Source organism: Prinia subflava, chromosome 1 (assembly GCF_021018805.1).
Source record: "Prinia subflava isolate CZ2003 ecotype Zambia chromosome 1, Cam_Psub_1.2, whole genome shotgun sequence".
NCBI lineage: Eukaryota > Metazoa > Chordata > Aves > Passeriformes > Cisticolidae > Prinia > Prinia subflava.
Genome location: NC_086247.1, coordinates 70,899,721 through 70,918,163, shown reverse-complemented (window position 1 = coordinate 70,918,163; position 18,443 = coordinate 70,899,721). Strand labels below are relative to the sequence as shown.

At 36.8% G+C, this 18,443-nt stretch overlaps 1 protein-coding gene across 1 annotated transcript in view; it reads left to right on the top strand.

The window, feature by feature from the left end:
* Window positions 1-18,443, top strand: part of ABCA13 (ATP binding cassette subfamily A member 13) — a 173,327-nt gene that overhangs the window by 89,133 nt on the left and 65,751 nt on the right. The window contains exons 36-39 of the mRNA XM_063399467.1: window positions 13,924-14,170; window positions 15,091-15,180; window positions 15,766-15,838; window positions 17,385-17,503. Coding sequence (XP_063255537.1) covers window positions 13,924-14,170; window positions 15,091-15,180; window positions 15,766-15,838; window positions 17,385-17,503 — 529 coding nt within the window. The remainder of the gene's footprint in view (window positions 1-13,923; window positions 14,171-15,090; window positions 15,181-15,765; window positions 15,839-17,384; window positions 17,504-18,443) is intronic.

The following is an 18,443-nucleotide window of genomic DNA, read 5'->3' as shown; positions in this document are numbered from 1 at the left end:
AATTGAATCCACTGTAACTGCAAAACAGAGGCTTGAGAGTGATTTCTACAATATCCTTGAAGTTGTGTTCTAACATCCATTTTTAATGGAGCTCACTTCTTTCAATTACCTGTAAAATTTACATAAAAGAACATCAGAATTGTTTCAATACTCCACCCTGCAAAATGTAACTTGATTTATGAGAAGAATATTGTAGACACAAAGCATCAGTGTCTCTGTTTAGAAGTGGCTGCTGACATGAACGCTGGTAGTAAAATTTTCAAACTATTGTTATCTTCCGATAAGGAGAAGATAAAGTGTAAATTTCAGTCCTCTGGCAGTCTAGCAGTATAGGTAACACTACCACTTAAATTCAGCACTAAGCCCTGAAAAACAAATGTCAAAATAGCTGGTCTAAAAATCTTGGCTACATTGTATCTCTCTTCAGCTTTTTTTAATGTTGGCTTAATTAGTTTCTTGCAGAAAATATCGTGTTTCTTGCATGTGTTGAAAACTTTATTTGATAAGCACTTCAAATATTTGGCTTTATATTCCTCAAACCCCAATCTTTCCTCCTTCACCCTTTCAGGATTCTCTGCAGCATAGAATAAGACGGAGCATCTTTATAACATTACTTATCAATTATCACAAAAAGCTGATTTCAAAAATAAGACAGTTTGAGTTGCTAAAGGTTTATATATGAATTTGTTTTCTCAGTGTGTAACTGTAACTCCTTCTATCCTTCTGAAAGCAAATGGTCAATTTCTTCCTCCTTCCTCCAATGTTTAACTTTTTTTACACACTCTCATCCAAATGTTTTCCCTACCAGTTGTTTTCTTTGTGATTGCTGCCTGCTCCACAGTATGGATATCTTGGACTCCCTCTTAGGTAGGCCTAGACAATAGAGGTCTGCCAGTAAAACCATGGAAACACAACTGTTTTCTAGTAAAGGATGCTACTCTTACAATGCTAAGAAGCTCATCCATATTCCCAGCCTCCCTTCCTTCTCATTTATCTCCCTGTTTCAGATATGTGAGGGGAAGTTAACCCTACCTGCCTTCCTCACAGAGACCTTCTGCTCTCTTCAGGTCTAGAGAAGAAAATGGTTAGTAAAGCTCTTTCCAAAAGGGGGCTCAATTGAAAAAAAGACTCTAGATTTCTGCAAGTAGTACAGAACCAGAGAACAAAACAACAATCCATTTGAAATTTGGATTTTGAAAATCAATTTAATTGCTCATAAAAATATTGTCTTGATGGAATTGAGCTGTTTTCATAAAAATCACTTTATGAAAGGGATTTAGTAGCCCCTTTACTGTAATTTATTATTTTTGCTGGTTCTTAAAACATATGAATCTCATTTTGAGTGTAAGGTTTGCTTGAACCAGTAAATTGTGTTATAGAGATTCAAACTTCAGTAAGTTAGAAACTGGAAACAGTAATCTTCAGACTACAATCTGAGAAAATTCAGGAAAGCTGTTGCATAGCCCATCTTAAAATGGAAGAAATGATGCCCCTTCTATCCTGCCTAGTGGCAGAGGATACTGCCTAGGATGGAAGAAGCAGAATCCTCTGCGGGACCTTATCTAAGCTGTGCGTCACCAGAACTGGTATGCATGCAACCTCTGATGGTGAGGACTATTTATTGAATTTCTATATATCTCAAGGGCCTAGTAAACAGAAAAATGTATTTGATACTAACATCTCACAGATCTTACTACCTGATAATGCAAGTATGAGAATATTGTGAACCTGATTTTTTTCTGACAACCTGTTTCCTTTCCTTTGTTGTAACCTGAGTTGTTTGTGTGTTAGTTATTAACAGTGCTTGCTTTAGAAGTGAAACTATTTGGTGGCCCTTCCACTGTGTTTAGATATTTCTTTGAGCTGAGGGATAAAGAATACAGATAGTTGTAGGTGCATTAGGAATATTTTATTTTTCCAGAGGTAATTGGTAGAACATGAGTCCCCTTAATATCTTGAAAAATAAGTGATCAGATAATCTCAGTTGTGTAGCTCTTACATCTTGCCTATAAGCCCTTCTTTGAAATAGAGCTCTTCCGAAAAGATAATTGAGATCTGGCAGCCAGCATTCCTGTGCTCATTTGCTGCTTTTGAGAATGACCTGCACTCATTTTTTGCAGGCATTCCACCTTTTTTCACATTTGCAACATCACAAAAAATCTGTATTTAGTAAGTGGTTTAAATGATAATCTTTTTTCCAAAAACCAACTGGTATTTAAGTGTTGTTGTTTAAATTTATGGGGGGTCCCCGGGGAGTGCCCCCCGGAGACCCCCGGGGTCTTTTGGGGTCGTGGTGTTCCTGCGCTGGCAGGCAAGGAGACTCAGATGCCGGTGGGATGCTGATGAGGTGAGGGTTTATTCACTGAGGGAGAGGGGAAGGGAAAGGGGGGAGGGGGAAGGGGGGGAGAGGAGAGAGAAGCGTCCGGACGCCTCCAGGGGTAGAGGGGCAAGAGGGGGCAGAGCCTTCTGCCTTGGCATTCTTATCACAGAGGTTCAAAGGGGCGCGGTAACATTCTCCAGCCAATGAGGTTACAGATACAGGATACTGCAGGGAGGGTACAGACTTGGGATAAACCATACATTTTCCAAGGGTGAGCCAGAGCAAACCATTTCCATAAAATGCAATCCCACATTTAAGCAACAATGGATTGCCTGGTAACAGCAATGATAGGTTGCCCAGTGCTAATATGCCTTTTGCTACACATTTAGTAATACTTTCTTCCTAGTTTAAACAGTTAAATTCTTTCAGATCATGCTGTTTTTGCTGTTCAGCAATTCGATTTTTCCAAAGATAGTGTTTACATCTCATATTCTTGAGAAATTATTATTTATCTCCTTCGTAATATAGGGTCTATGTGTTGGAGAAAATTTTCACTCTTAGATATTCAACACATAGTCATACATATGGTGTCAGAAAGTATTTGTTGCTAATAGCTAGTCTTTAGGTTTTATATGAAAATTAAATTTGGGTGGTTTCTTGCCTTGCTTGAGCTTACAAGTGGAGCAGATATTTTATATATATTTTTGTGGTTTTGTATATATATTTTTATAGATGAAGAAAGCATGTGTTTGTGTATGTAGACACATGTATACAAGCATTTAAAAACAGTTTTGCTTTATTAATGCTGTTGCACCAGCAAATACAGATACTTTAACTTCAATTAAGTAAGTAATGTAAATGACCAAATTTTTTAAGAAATGCTCATCAAGAGTAAGATGCTTACTTTTTATTCTGAAAGAGAACATTGCTTAGGGAAAGGGCTTCATGAAATCTTCCTGACATCTTGCCTCATTTATTGAGTAAGTACCCTATGTATGAAGAAGGTGTGCTATGCATCATAGTTGTGCTAGTAAGGCTCTCTTTGAGGTTGATGCTTCTACATGAAACTAGATTTTCACCTGTCCAGTGCCTTCTCAAAAGCATCACCTTTGCTGAAATGGTTGTCTCTGCTTTGTCACTAAAACATTCCTTCTGTGCAACAAAAGCCCACAAAGACTTTAGCAATATTCACATATCTGTTTTCTCAATATTAGCAACATCCTGCAGTACAACAGGTGGTTTTGGGTTGGTGTTGTGGTGGTTTTTTTTTTTTTTTTTTTTTTTTTTTTGGTGTGTGTGTTTTCTCTTTTTTTTCCTCTAAAAAGTAACAAAAAACTGTTTAGGAGCTACAGGAACAACATGTAAGGTAGCTTCAGTATGAAGGGCAGTTTGTGGAACATTTAGGAGTGCACTTCTTTTTGCTGCCTTTTCCTGTGGTAAACTTGTTACAAGGTGATACAGGATGTATATTACACTGTTGCTGTCCAATTCCTCATTTGAAATATAAGTGTGACTTCATGATAGTAGACCAGGTGTTGGACCTTTGTACGGGTGGAAATTTTTAGCCATGTAATTTTTTTCTCTTTCTATCTGTCTCTAGATTTATTTTACAGTTTATTTAGGTTACTGTATTCATTGGAGACATTAGAAAAAAATGGAGCAGTTGGTTCTGCTAATCCAGATCCTTGAAGCTGTTTAATACCACTATTTATGTGATCACTATTTATGAGAATGCCTGAGGAATGAGATTATTCATCAAACACATTTTTCAATTGTTTACTAGAGCTTCAGGTCTGAATAAAACATGCCTCCTGAAGAACTTTCAGTTTTGAATTGTTCCCCTGCACAAACTTCGATATGATTTTTTTATTAATAGAATAACTCCAGTAGAGATATGGTCTAAAAATATTCCTGATCATGGGAGCTGCAGTATTTTAGACCAAATGCTTTGTTTGTGTTAAGGTAATACTTGCAAAAATTCTGAAAGTTAAAGTGGGTCAGAATGTCCTTGTCTGTCACAGTGAAATGTGGGCCCTCTGTTTAATGTCTGAGTTTTCTCTGAAAAATTCCAAGAGGCTTCTTCCAGAGTGCTGTACACGGTGTTTTCAAAGGCCACTCGCAGCAAACTGAGCATCTGCATGACAGAAGTCATCTGCATGACAGAAGTCATCTGCAGTACAAGGATGGACAGTTGCTATTTAAAAGTTCCCTTTCTGAGGAGGAAGTAACCAGTGGCAAGTGTTTGAGAATACCTGATTTGAATATATAGTTCTTTCTCCTGTTGCTGTATTTAGTCTGTCTAGTTGGAAATGCTAAGATACTTATCTAAGTCTCATGCATAATGTTATGGAAAATGGTAGAGCAAACATTCAGATTTTATTGCTGTCCTGGCCTTTCACCATTTTTTTCGCCAAACACAGCAAAAATACTGTGGGTGTTAGCCCTATTGTCTGCATGGGATTCAGTCTTGAAATGTTGTAACTTGAGTCTGTAGGTTGAATTCAGGGGGTTAAATTCTAACAGCTTTCTGGATATTGGTTTACATTTCTCGAAAGAAAAGGAACCAACCTCAATAAGCGTACTGCTTATCGCAACAAGAAGGTATATTCTAGTGCACAAAATGTATCTGGTGATTGTTTCACTGTACGTGCACAAATGTATTCTTTCTCTTGGCCAAGTCTGACATGGATATATAGATACCTATGAAATGAATCGGATTTTTTTTTTTCCCAATTCTGACAGCCTGTGCTTCTCTTCTACGGGTGTACCTTCAAAGAGTACAAACAGAAGGTGCAAATAGGCTTCCATGCTGTAGCCACATTCTGTGCTCTTTTTTCAGCTGTTCCTTTACTTGCCTTCTCTTCCATGTGGCAATTCATTGCAGGTGCACTACTGCAAGGGAGATAGTACTGTAATAAAATGATATCTATTTGCACAGTTATCTCCTGGAAATTTGAATTAGCATAGTTGTTAATGTCGCAAGTTAGCCATGCAGAAACTCAAAATCAGGGACTTAGGGTTTTCAATTCTGCAGTAATTTTCTTTTCCAAGACATGATAATCTGTCTACCTGACTGAATATTTGTCTTTTTTTTTTGTTTGTTTGTTTCCAAAGAATATTCCCATCCCATAATGGTGAAGTTGCCTTTGCCACAGTAGAGTTCACTACAAAAGTCTAAAAAAAATACTTAGTGTTTAAATACAGCTTCTTTTTCAGTATGGTTTAAGCTGGAAAAAATCCCAGCTAAAATGAAGAGAAGAGATATGAATGACGTCAAAGCAGAAAAAAACCATAAAAATTTAACAGAAGAGATTGTTTTAGGCATCACAAATGTAGAAACAATTGAAACCCTCTATTTATGATTTATTGGAACAGTGCATTCAGCAGTGTGCTCTCCTCATCCACCAGGCCCAGACTAGCTTAGGTGGCCATTCACCAGGTTAGCTTGGCTGTCAGTGTAGCAACTGTATTTGGCTCTCTGTGGTGTCTGTAGGGTGATGGATAGGAAGATAGCACCATTGTTTCCTATTTCTTTATGCTCACATACTGTTTGTGTTCTTATGGCTGGAGAAGGCAAAGAAACAGAGTATTTTGCACTCAAAAAATTAATTCCCTTCATTGAAAGTAATTACAGTGCTTTTATAACCTGGAAGTGTTCCATTCCCAAATAAATATAACCTCAGTCAAGTTTCTGCTATGTCTGCACTCCTGCCCATTTCCACACTAGTAAAAACAACAAGGGGTGTTTTGACACCAGCTCACACTTGAGCAGCAGCAAGGGTGTTGTTTTTTCCAAGCTGCTTGTAGTAGCTATTTTTGTTTATTGCATGAGCCATGATGCCTTGGAAACCAAATCTGAAGTCGTGCCCTGTTGTTCCAGACACCCTGTAGACTAATAGTAAGAATAAATAACCCAGGTCCTTACCACCTTTGACAGCTTGCAGTCTAGTTTTAAGACTGAATGCAATGAGTAGATAAAACAGACAAACAGGTTTGGGAAGGCAAGAGTATAAAGCAGGTCCATAAATTAAAAGCAGAGGTCTCGGTTCACTGTCTTTCTGACTATTTTATTTACTTGCTAAATGCCATTTGGAGTTTCTTGCTTCCTCAAATTTACACTTAAAGCATAGTTGTGATGCACATCTGTTTTAAAGTTTTTATCTACTACCACAAATGAAGTGCTGTTGTATGATGTGGCACTTTTACTTTTAAAAGATTTTTTGTTATTTGGCATAAGGGATGACAAAGCTTAATGGTTTTGTTTTTTGCATTGGTATGAGATTGAGTATTCTTGCATTTAATAGAGGGTTAAAACAGTCAGGAAATTCTGTAGGCATGTGAATATTAGTTATCTTTTAATTAAAGAGGCTGGCTTACCTTCTTTCTGTCTTGAATAGGTGTTTCATATATCTAAATTTGTGTTTCATGTAATAGAAATATAATGATGGCTAGAAGTAGTTGTGGTTGTGAACATCTAAAGTAATTAGAATCTAGTTTTTTGTTTTAATCTACTTTGTATAATCGTGAAGAAATATTTTGCTTGCATTCAGTGGCGCTTATCTCTTCATCTATTGTTCATACCTCTTGTATGGTGACTTTGAGAAAATGCAACTTCTTGAAATTAAAGGATGGTATTCATATTGTGAATGAGGCTATGTTATGCCTGGAGACAAAATAAAGACCTTGAGTTGTGTTATTTTTTACACTTAAAATCTGTTCTGAATATTTTGTCAATCTTTGCAGCAGCATGGTGGTTGTCTGCCAAAAAAGTAGACTCAGGTAGGGACTCTGATCAATTCATCTAGTAAACTCTACAAAAGTTGTAGAGTTTGAGGGACAGGAATAACCATTTCCTGCATTTAATGAGCTCTTGAAAATCTAGGTGATATACTCTGTTCATGTTATTTTGAGAGCCATTTTATTGTGAATCCTAATGTATTCTCCTCCACTGGGTTATTCAGTATTCAAAAAATTAGTCCTAATTTTAATTATTTCCCATTCTGCTAGTTACCTATCCCAAACCAATGCCATGTTAGGGTTAAGGTCCAAGAGGAATAGAGTATTTTAGACTGATGCCTGAAGTGTTTGTATAAATCATATTTCATGTGAAACTGTAAGCTGAAAATTCCTTCTAACAGTTCCTCTTCTGCCAACAAAATAATAAAAAAAGAGGAAGCTCATTTTTTGGTTAACAAATTTACAGAATCAGAATCACAGAATCAGAATCACAGAATCATTTAGGTAGGAAAAGACCTCTGAGATCATCAAATCGAACCTATGACCTAACACCACCATATCAACTAGATGATGGCACTGAGTGCCATCCAGTCTTTTCTTAAACACCTCCAGGGGCAGTCACTCCATAATCTCCCTGGCAGCCCGGTTGCATTGCCCTCTCTGTGAAGAAATTCTCCCTAATGTCCAACCTAAATCTCCCCTAGTGTAATTTAAGACTGCTCTTGTCCTGTCACTGGTTTCCTGGGAGAAGAGACTGACCCCCAGCCTGGGTACAAACTCGTGTCAGGCAGTTGTAGAGAGTGATAAGGTCATCCACCCTTGAGCTTTCTTTTTTGCAGGCTAAGCAACCCCAACTCCCTCAGCCACTTTGCATAAGACTTGTGCTCCAGGCCCTTCATCAGATTCATTGTTCTCTGGACATGTATTTTCCATTGCCATTTAATTATGTGCCTTATGTTGTCTGTACAATGTGTTTACTCCCTACAACAAACGTGAATGAAAGTCTTGGAGGCAAAGAGTGATGTCCAGGATGAAACGCTCTTGCTTAGATACACCTCTGTCAATGCTTGGATAACAATGCTGCAAGTAAGAGCAAAGAAAATTATTTTATGGATGAAGGCTTTTTGCTCTCTAACACCTGGATGTTTTACCTTTTCCTTTTGCACAAACCCACTTTACACTTCTGTCTTTCATTTAACTAGCAAAAGTCAGACATATGTCTCCACCATGTCAAGTATGAAGGTACTGTGAAGTGTTTCTTGCTCTAAGATTTAAATGCAATTGCATCCTACCAGTCCTTCAGCCCCTTACACATTGCTTGGAGTAGAGGATTCTTACCCTGTTTAGGCCTGACTTGAGGATGTATTTCTTCTAAATACAGTGATAAGTTTAAAAGGAGTTTGCTCCATTTTTTCCTATGCTTTTTGCATACAAATGAACTTTGTTCACACCTCTGATTCTGGGAAATAAATAATAAAGAGATTAAAGAGGCTCCTTTGTGCATTTGTTAGTAGTTTTTCTAGGGACAAGTTTTTAGATTGTGAGATTTGGGTGTTGGAGTTTCTTCAGTGAGAGTATGCAGCACATTTTTCCAGTTATGGTGGTTCTTTCTTGATTTTTCAATAGGAATTGGATGTATTGTTCATGCTCTCCTTTCAGTGGTCTTCAGTATGATTAAATATTAAACATGTCAGATCTTGAACAAGAATAATATCTCAGATAAGGGAAGGAAATCATCTAATCAATCAACTGTCTGGCTTGAGGAAAAAGACTTGGGAGATCTGAATTGTCAAGAGAGTTCTTTAGACGGCTAGGGAGTGACAGACACCAATTCTTTGGCTTTAAAACATGTTAATTCTGCTGATGAACACTGCAGTTGCCTAGATCTCTATTACTCTGTCTCAAAGGTCTTCAGGCCCATGCAGAATCCTGTTTTGGGATCTGTGACTCAGAATGTAAAGCTAAATTTTTAATTAAAATCCTACAGGTTTTCCCTTCAAAAATGTTACCTAATTAGATTAGTCAGTCTGTATGGAGTAGGGAGAAACTCCAAGACAGGAAATTCTTAAGATGGAAATAATTTGAATCAACTCTTTAGAAGAAATATTCACAATGCCTAAAATTAAAAATAGCCTGAGGGGAGGAATAGGAAGATTCATATCTAAAAATGCCCCAAGGGAACTTCTCTTGTGAAATTCCCCCACAAGAAATATTTTTCTGATCAGCTTTGGATAGAGAGAATTCATTATTATATATCAGCAAGAATCAGTCATAGTATGAAACAAAGACCAGATGCATTCCCTTTATACTTTACACCACCAAAATGCCTTTTATTCCAATTCCCCACATGAAAATCTGTCTTCAAAATCCTCCTGGAAACAAATTCAATATTATACTAATTTTTATAATGAGTAGAAAAATGTACAAGAAGAGGAAGGACATTTTTATGTCTTCTAAAGAAATGCTATGCACAGATTGGTGGGCTAGCACTGCCTCTGGGCCATTATGGCATGTGCTGAAATGCAGAATGAGGTCAGTTCACTTGCTCAGCTTAGAACTACTTGTTGGCACAAAACTTCTGATAAGCCAATAAATATGTACTGCCTCCCAATGCAAACAGTTTTCATTTGAGCTAGCTTAACTGTTTTGCCAGGGTATTGCAGTTCCCATATTACCTTCCCAAAATCTGGATCTAAATGACTTGTCTAAATGGCCAAACAGAACTGAAAGAATTGAAAGTGTATGCTCCTGGCTGTTAATTTATTTGATGCATAGCCTATCTTTCCTTCAGCACCATGAAAAAGATTAGAATTTCATTGTTTTCTGGAAGTGCAAAATACAGGAGAAAAGCACCATCTGATACCAAGTTAGAGAATTTTACAATTCTAGACTAATTCTAGAGTAGTCTGTAGGCAAGGATTTTGATAACTATTGTTTCTGGATTTCAGTCTGTTTCCCTGTACCTAATATTAACCTATATGTATTGGAAACTAGCAAAAGTCTTGTCTGTAATACAAAGGAGAGTCTGGATGAATTGGGAAGTACAAGTTAATTGTGAACATAATTGCAATTCTGGTGGATAATTGCGATTGTAAGTCAAGCAAGACAGCTTCTAACACTTGGGTCAGGTTTTTAATTCTATGATCTAAATTATTAATGAGGATATTTTCATAAGCTTTCTGCATAAAAATTGACTTCATAACAGAGAGGTCAGCTGGTCTTGTCTTCTAGCCCTTATGATTCACAGTGATAATCAGAAGCTGTTTTCCCATAAATGCATGCTGTTTTTATGTATCCTGACACACATATCAGACATAGGTGGTGAATTACTTACAAGCTTTATGAAGCAAAAATTAATTCTGTAGGTTCTAGTTGAAAGAGTGATTTAACACCTTGGAAATCTTGAAAGCCATATTGAGTCTATTATGGAAAGCTGAATGCAGGCTACTTTTCACAGTGCAGTCAGATGAAGTGGTACTGTGCATAAAGAAAACAAGTTGATCAGTACGAGAATGTGTAATACTACTGTATAAATCAGCAGCGTTTCCACATCTGATAGACAGCTGCATTGAACACATTCTGTCTTGATACAGTGTTAATATAAGAGGACTTGAGACAAGTAGCAAGGTTGATTAGGACTATAAAGATTTTTATAAAAGGACAGTGAAAGGTTGAGATTACTCATGCAGAAGATGGATTGAAAACTTCTATAACCTGTCTCCTAAAAGAAGATTTAAGAGCCCTTCCACTATCATCAAATAGAATAAATTCAAAATAAATAAATGAGAATTTTGTTTTGTACCTGAAACACAAAGAAATGACAGAATTCAAGGTCATAAAGACAGAAATTTAAGATAATTCAGAAAGATATTTGGCACCCTCTTCAATTAGAATTTTAAACAACAAACATAGGTGGTTTCAGAAAAGATAAATCACTTTAAAAAAAAGCAGTGCCTGAGTCAAACAGTCACACATACACTTCCACTATAATGGTTTATTACATCTTCTTAGGATGTGTCTTGGCTCATTGGCATTATGAATATTGAGTAAGAGTCAGGATGTTGGACAAAATGGACAATTATTTATATTCATAGTGACAGATTCCCTTCCTTTGGCAACCTGAATTAAGTTGTTATAATTTTTCTCTACTCTGTTTGTCAAGGAAAAAATAATGAATGGCAGCTCTGATTTCGCTTTCTGTCCCCAGAAAGTATGTCTTTGTTGCCTTTCAGAGATTCGAAGAGTCAAATATTTTGAAGGCTCTTTCATTCACATCTCATGCTAATGATTTATAAGCAGGTCTGAGACTACAGAAAAAATCTAATTCTGTGCCTCTTTTCTGCCATTTTGCTACTTAGATAAATGAGATATGGTATATTTTAGAATTTCAGGGATGTTGATCTGGAAGCACTTACTGGATATGTTTTAGTCTAAAAATACTCATACCTCGAAAATTTTTCTGCCTCTGAGTGTCTCAGTTTTTGTATTGTGACAACTATTGAGAGTCTTACCATGATAACATGAAAGACTTAATACATTCCTGAGAAGTTTCCTAAAAAAAAAAAAAAAAACCAACAAAAATCTTAACAAGAGTGTCTTCTCCTCCAACTGCAATTTACAGAACAAAAAATTCTAAGCCTATAATGTAACCTTTCTTGATCAGGGCACTTGAAAGCTGAATCAGAATCTGAATTCTGAAGCTACTTTTCTCTCCAGAGATTCAAAACCTTAAATCCCTGTCAAGTTAGCAAGCTATGGCTGTGATTAGAACATCTTAAAGAGAATTTCTGTTCTATGGGATTTTCTGGGGAAAAAAAAGTAACATTTGGTTGTGGAGTTAAAGGAATAAATACTGGAATTTCTCCCCTTGCTCTCCCTCCAAAATAACCCCCAAATTAATTAGAGTTATTTATAGTCTGTTAAAATCAGAAAATTTTAATGTTGAAAATGCGGGTCAAGCAGATCAAGAGCAGATTACTTAATGCCATGTCCAGGCTGGTCTTGAGTTTTGATTTTTTTCTTCATGGTAAAATTTATTTTTCTGATTTATGAAATCAGAATTTCCCAGTTACCAATAGGTGCCTATTACAGCTTGTCCTTTCCCTGAGCAGAGATTTTGCTCCCTGATGCCACTAGGGTTCTTTGGTGCTGCCAGAGAGCTGCTCCTGCTGCTGGGAGGTTCTCCTTGTCCCCAGTGCCTGACATAAAGATGACTCCAAACAGGGTGGATCCCCTCCAGGTGCAGGTATGCACACACATCTGTGTTCAAAGGTACTTTAGCCAGGGCTTTGCTCATTTTTGCCCCCAAGGGATACCCCAGCAAACCAGCTGGTCTTCAGTTGGATCTGGTATCCTTGTTCCCAGCTTACAGGATGGTGCCTGTCAGTACAGCTAGTGGTCCTTGTTGTCCTCCACACCCCATTCAACTGTGGGAGGCCGCGTCACAGGCTTTGTTGAATCAAAATAAATTGCTAAAATACACTGCTCATCCTTCATTCACTAAACCAGTCCTATGTTCATGCTGAGCTCTGAGATGACACAGGTCAAATATATCATGTTTATTCCTGGCCGTTTCTTGTTTTTTGTATCCTGGGTTTTATTTTCTGGAGAATTTGATGTGTGACCTTCCCAGGGACTGAGGGTGATTAACCTGTAAGTAATGAGTACAGAATTTGAGCTGTTTTCTTCAGTGACCATGGTCAGAATTTTGGCTTATTATCTGATTAATTTTTCTCCCTGTCTGCCTCACTTCTTGGCTAAAAATACTCTATTAGAACCATGCAAAGGGTCTGGCATTAAAATTCTGTTAACTCAGAAAAAAATTGTCCTAAGAGAAGGACAGTTAATTTGAGGTTTCTTGAGAACTTCCAAACACATGGCTGTTTAAACATGGAAGGCGTAAATAACAGTTAGAATGTTCTCAATACACAGAAGGGAAGGTAATGAGAGGGAAATCACAAGTGTTCATAAAATACAGCATGACTTTGAGCACTCTAATAAACAGGCTATTCAGTCTTGCTACGGTACAAATACCTGTGGTAGTAAATCTGCCGACACTGCTATGCTGTGAAGAAGGAAAGAGGTTGAAGGACATTCAATTGGGCAAGGCCACAGGCAAGAGAGTTTGATAAGAGCCTAGAAGGCATTAAGGGCTAAAACGGAGGCAGAGAGATTGGTGTGATTCACAAGTGTCTGACAGAGAATGATAAAATAACATTAAGGGAGAGTATTGGGAAAATTATTGATTTGTGAGATGTTAATAAGCTGTAGACACACTCCCATGTGAATCTGAAGGACAGCCCATGAGCTCTGAAAACTGAATTGGCTAACAAATATGAAGATTTTATCAGTCTCATATAAGCAGGGAAATGAAGGGAATGCTTTTATGAAAATGCACGTGCCTAGCAACTGTGATGGTGTGAAGAGGATCCATTGGTATTTCTGTGACAAAGTTGCTGCTGATTCCAGTCAAGGTAGATCAAGACATTGGTGCTAATACAGGCCAGGTTTGTCAGAGTAATTTGTCCAGGAAAAAAGGTTGAAATACACAAAGAGTGATTGAACCAGTGCAGGACCCTAGGGAATACCTAGGGAAAATAGTATTCAGTAAGCCATTAGCTGTGCATGGGCAGCTATAGAGATGTATAAACTGAACATGTTTTCCCTCATGGGAAGAGTTAATTGGTTTTACCTGGAGGTGATAGGGTATGGGGCTATACTATTCCATTCAGGAGAACATGCTATGCTTATGTAGTTTGATTTTGTTAGAGCTAGAAGACTGTTATATTCTGTCTTTGGCAGTGTAACACGTGAAAGTCCAATTTGGTTTTCCTTGTTTGTCAAGAGGTTTTCTTTGTCTCACTTAGATGTTTCCCTTGCGGGAGCCTCGAGCGTGCGCGGAGCCCGCCTTGTTCTCACGCAGATGGTTGCCCTTCTGATGAAGAGGTTTCACCACTCAAGGCGAGACTGGAGAGGCAGCCTGTCACACGTGCTGCTGCCCGTCCTCTTTGTGGCACTGGCAATGGCCTTGTTCAGTGTGAAGCCGCTGGCTATCGATTATCCTTCTCTCAAGCTGACACCGAGACTTTACGACAATGCGGAATCCTTCTTTAGGTAAAGGACTCATCCATCATCGTCGATATCCAGGATTCTGGGATCTTTACCCTTGAGTTTTCCTATTTTAGAGACTTATTTGTATTCTAGAAAGAATGACAGGTTACTTTTTGCAATAGTTACCTGGGGGTTATTTTAGATGTTTAGTAGATTACACTTTTATAGATTATTGTAAGGGAAAGATAAAATTAGAAACTTTCTGTGAAGGATTTTCTGGAGGAAAAGGCAAAGACTTTGGGGAAAATTGAACCCAAATCAATACCACCCATGACCATTTATACGTAAATGAGCAAGTGTATTTGAACAAGCCTCTGCATGCTTAATTTTTAAAAATTGCTGAGGTCTGAAGTTTTCTCAAAACAATTCTTGGGTTTGAAAATACCACACAGTATTCACAAAGCCTGCTGCTCTTCTTACTCAACCTAATTTCCATATGTTCATCTTTGAAACCAACTAGACTATTTATTTATTTTTAATACACCTTAGCTGAAGAATTAATCTGTATAGAGTGCTAAGAAAACATATAGGTGAGCACATATACAGATGAATATAACAAGATGCTGTTTGAATTTATAAATGTAAATTTATTTTATAAGCATAAAAACACTTTAGTAATGCCAACCACTAGGAATGCGTGATTATAAGGAGAAGGATGCCTATGGGTAAATGTTGAGATTTGTCTAGCCACAATTGTAATGAATTTTCTTTACATGTTCACATAGAATTTTTTGAAAAGAGATTATTTTGGTATGTTTCCTATGCATGGATTTTATAATCTTTTAATTTCTTGGGAAATACATGGGGACTTGAGACTGAAGATTAATAGAGCTAGACATATTAACATGCCTTTATTTCTTCTCTTTGTCTTTATTTTTCTTTCCTCTTCACTCCTTATACCCCTTATGGCCCTCCTTGATCAGCACTGAAGATGATAACCTAGGAAAACTTTCTCAGGTTCTACTGGGATATTTCTCTGATTGGAACCAGACATGCACGCTTTCACAACATGGGTAATTGCAACTAATTTAACTATTTCCTTAATTTAAGTGTTGAACATTTCATTTTTTATTTCTTTCTGTGTGATGGATTATCTTAGGCTTTTTTTGGCAGCATGGAGTAAGTGATAAATTGGTTCTGATAAAAGAGCTGGCATCCAGGTGAAGAACAAAGCAGGCTTTACTGTTAAGGGTCTGATCCATACAGCTTAAAAGTCAGTGGCAGTTTTTGCATTAATTTCAGGATGATTTTGATCAAGCCTGGTGTCCATATGAAGGATGAATAGAAAATAAGGAAAATATTTGTTAGGAAGCATTCTAGATTTCCAAATTCAGGAATACAGTGGTGACCATGCTTTAATAATTGCTGCAAATATGGCACATGAAACTCATTTGATGCCTATATAAATATTTTTAATAAATCAACTTTGATAAAAATGAGTAACATTTGAATTACTTTAGACACAGCTGCTGCTGTAGTCAAGTGCTAAAAAGGTGTTTAGCATGCCAGATCTGCTCATTACTCTATGGATTTCTTCTGTTAAGTGGCATATTTCTTTCATTTGCTAGTTATGATTTGATTATATTTATTCCCATTAGAAAAATTAATTCGTGCTGGAAGATGGAATCTGTGTCACCTCAGGATTCATGCAGATGTGTGTCTGAAAAGGAGGTGTGCAATTTTTTATTTACTTATATATGTAAAAAATATGTATGTGTATATTCTAATTCCTTGGCTACTGTTTTTGAAGGGCTGGTGAAAGTGATGAGGAAATAAATCCTCACAGGTCCGACTTTGTTATGACTGGAGATTTACCTCTGTCTCACCTAATGAAATTGTACACAATTTTCTTGTTTATATACATGAACACATATGTGCACTAGGAATGGCTATAAATTGATGTGAATTAACAGGATCAGAGACAGGTGAACTATTTCCAGCAGATGCAACTTACTTTAAATATGTTGTAGGACTCAGATTGAGAAAAAAATGCCATATCAAACAAGTTTAAAACATAACAATCCATAGCATCTACAAGACTACCTACTTTCAAGAGGAAAGGTGGGTGAACCTAGCTTGTAGAACCCATCAGGAAATTTACACATGAATAAGATTTAATTGTTAGAGTTTGCTTTTGGTTTGGATTTTGGATTTCAAAATACAACAGGCTTCAAGAAATGAAGGATTTTGAAAAACATAATGAATTTCTGACTCTCTTAACTAATGATTTTTCCTGCTGACTTGCTCTGAAGTTGAGTAATAAACAAAAATATGAAACTGTGTCTGAGGTGACAAATGTATTTCCCCAAAAGCAAAAAGGTTTCTTTTGGTTATAAAGATATAATTATTTAGAGTAAAAACTGTGTATGAAATATAGAAATACCGTTTTAGGAAAATGGAAGAAAGAAACTTGTTATTTACTTTTCTGGATAAGGAATATGTTTACTTCTAATACTAAAGAGACATACCTTTAAAATACAAGAAGGTTGAATAAAATACAGATGAGAATTTTCACCCAAGGAGAGGTGTATTAACGATGAAAACTGAAAGAAGTCACTTGACAGCGGAGGCAGAAATTTTATCTGTGAGTGATGTAAGAGCAATCTTTGAGAGTGAATTTTTATTTTCTGTAGGGTTGAGACATCAAATAAAAATTAAATTTTTTCAGGTGATTGTCATAAAGTACTTTATAAAGCTTCTGAGATAATTGAGTCTAATATCTCTCACCTTTTCATTGGTTGTGAGAATGTCCCTCTGAATCATTAGAAGCCATCTTCCTTTATTCTTCTCTGCAGCTCATCAATGAAATTTTTAGAAGCTTATAACATTAATTAGAATTTTTCTTTCATCTCATATTTATCTGGTGTCTATTTTGTGTTTTTTCTCAGGAAAAGCAAATAAAAAGGAGTCTTGCCTTTTTCATTGCTGTAAACATTCTTAAACTTATATACAAGTTTTGATGTTTTCAAAGCAAACTGACTGACAGGGCTGTAAGAGAAATCAAAGGGATTTCTAATATGTAGATGGCACAATCATTTGAGTTGCTTTATAAACATAAAACTATTCATAATTTATTGAAAACCTGTTAAAGCTGAGAAAGGCAAATCCAGTTAAAAAGAAATGCTGTAAAATCTACATAAAATTCAAAAATAAGGCTAAACGTAGTGCCACTGTTTTTAGAAAGTGGTTTACTTATTTTATGTATACTTCTTTCCAGATGTGCCCAAGTTTCAACACCTCTGCTCCCTATGTGAAGAATAAGAAAGGACATATTTTGTATGATCTTTCAGGGTTCCCTGTGGAAGAGTATTTAGTGACGTCTTCCAACAAAACAAGGTAACCTTAAAATGTCTAGCCTTTGTTTATCCTTTGTGTATAAAGCCCACAGTTCTTTCTGATCCAAAGCACAGACATTTGTCATGGAGAATATAAAGGGTCGTTGTCTTTATCTGGTGATTGTTATCAAGGTGTAGAGTTAGGCTGCTATTCAAGGTAACATGCAAGACCCTCAGTGGTCACATCTCAGAACTTCCTCCAGCAGCTGCATGATGGTTACCTTTAGGCATACTCTGGAGTTTCTTCCATGTAGTGAGTTATTTCAGCATCTCAGAGATGCATATCTAAACCAGGTGAACAATATGATTTCCATTCCTCAGACACTCAATCAAATAGAGGTGGATATGCTCCAATTAATATTTTCTTTGAAGTAAAAAGGGCTGGTATGCCCCTGGCAATACTTCATATTCTGTGATATCAGCAACAGAGGTTATCTGCTGTATTTTGGAGTTTACTTGAGTGCCTTTACAACTCAACCACCACTGATAATGTAAGTGGAAATATTAGATCATGTATGATTTTATAGAGGAGAAGAAAGTGTTAGCCACTTATGTATTAAAAGAAGGTGCACTTGATTTGATATAAATAGAGGTAAACATCTTTGGATGAAAGATTTGAGCTAGTATACAAATGGTTTAGGAAGAAATAAGGCTGTTTAAGATGCTTCTGGGAGTCAGTAATACCTCACTTGCTCACAAACCTTCCTGTTCCTCAAAGATTTCAGCTTTCAGAAAGCAAAAATTCTTATCTAAGGGAATGCCTTTGCTAGAAAAAAGCCAGTAATATTCACCTGATTAAAAACTACATTGTCCCCCTCCTTTTTAACAAGGAAAGAGTTTGTGAGGGGTGAAGTTTTACTTTCAGTTGAAAAATAAAGCATTAGTGTAGCTATCTCAACTTCATCCTTGCGAGAAAACTGCAAAGCTTAAGGCAGATAACG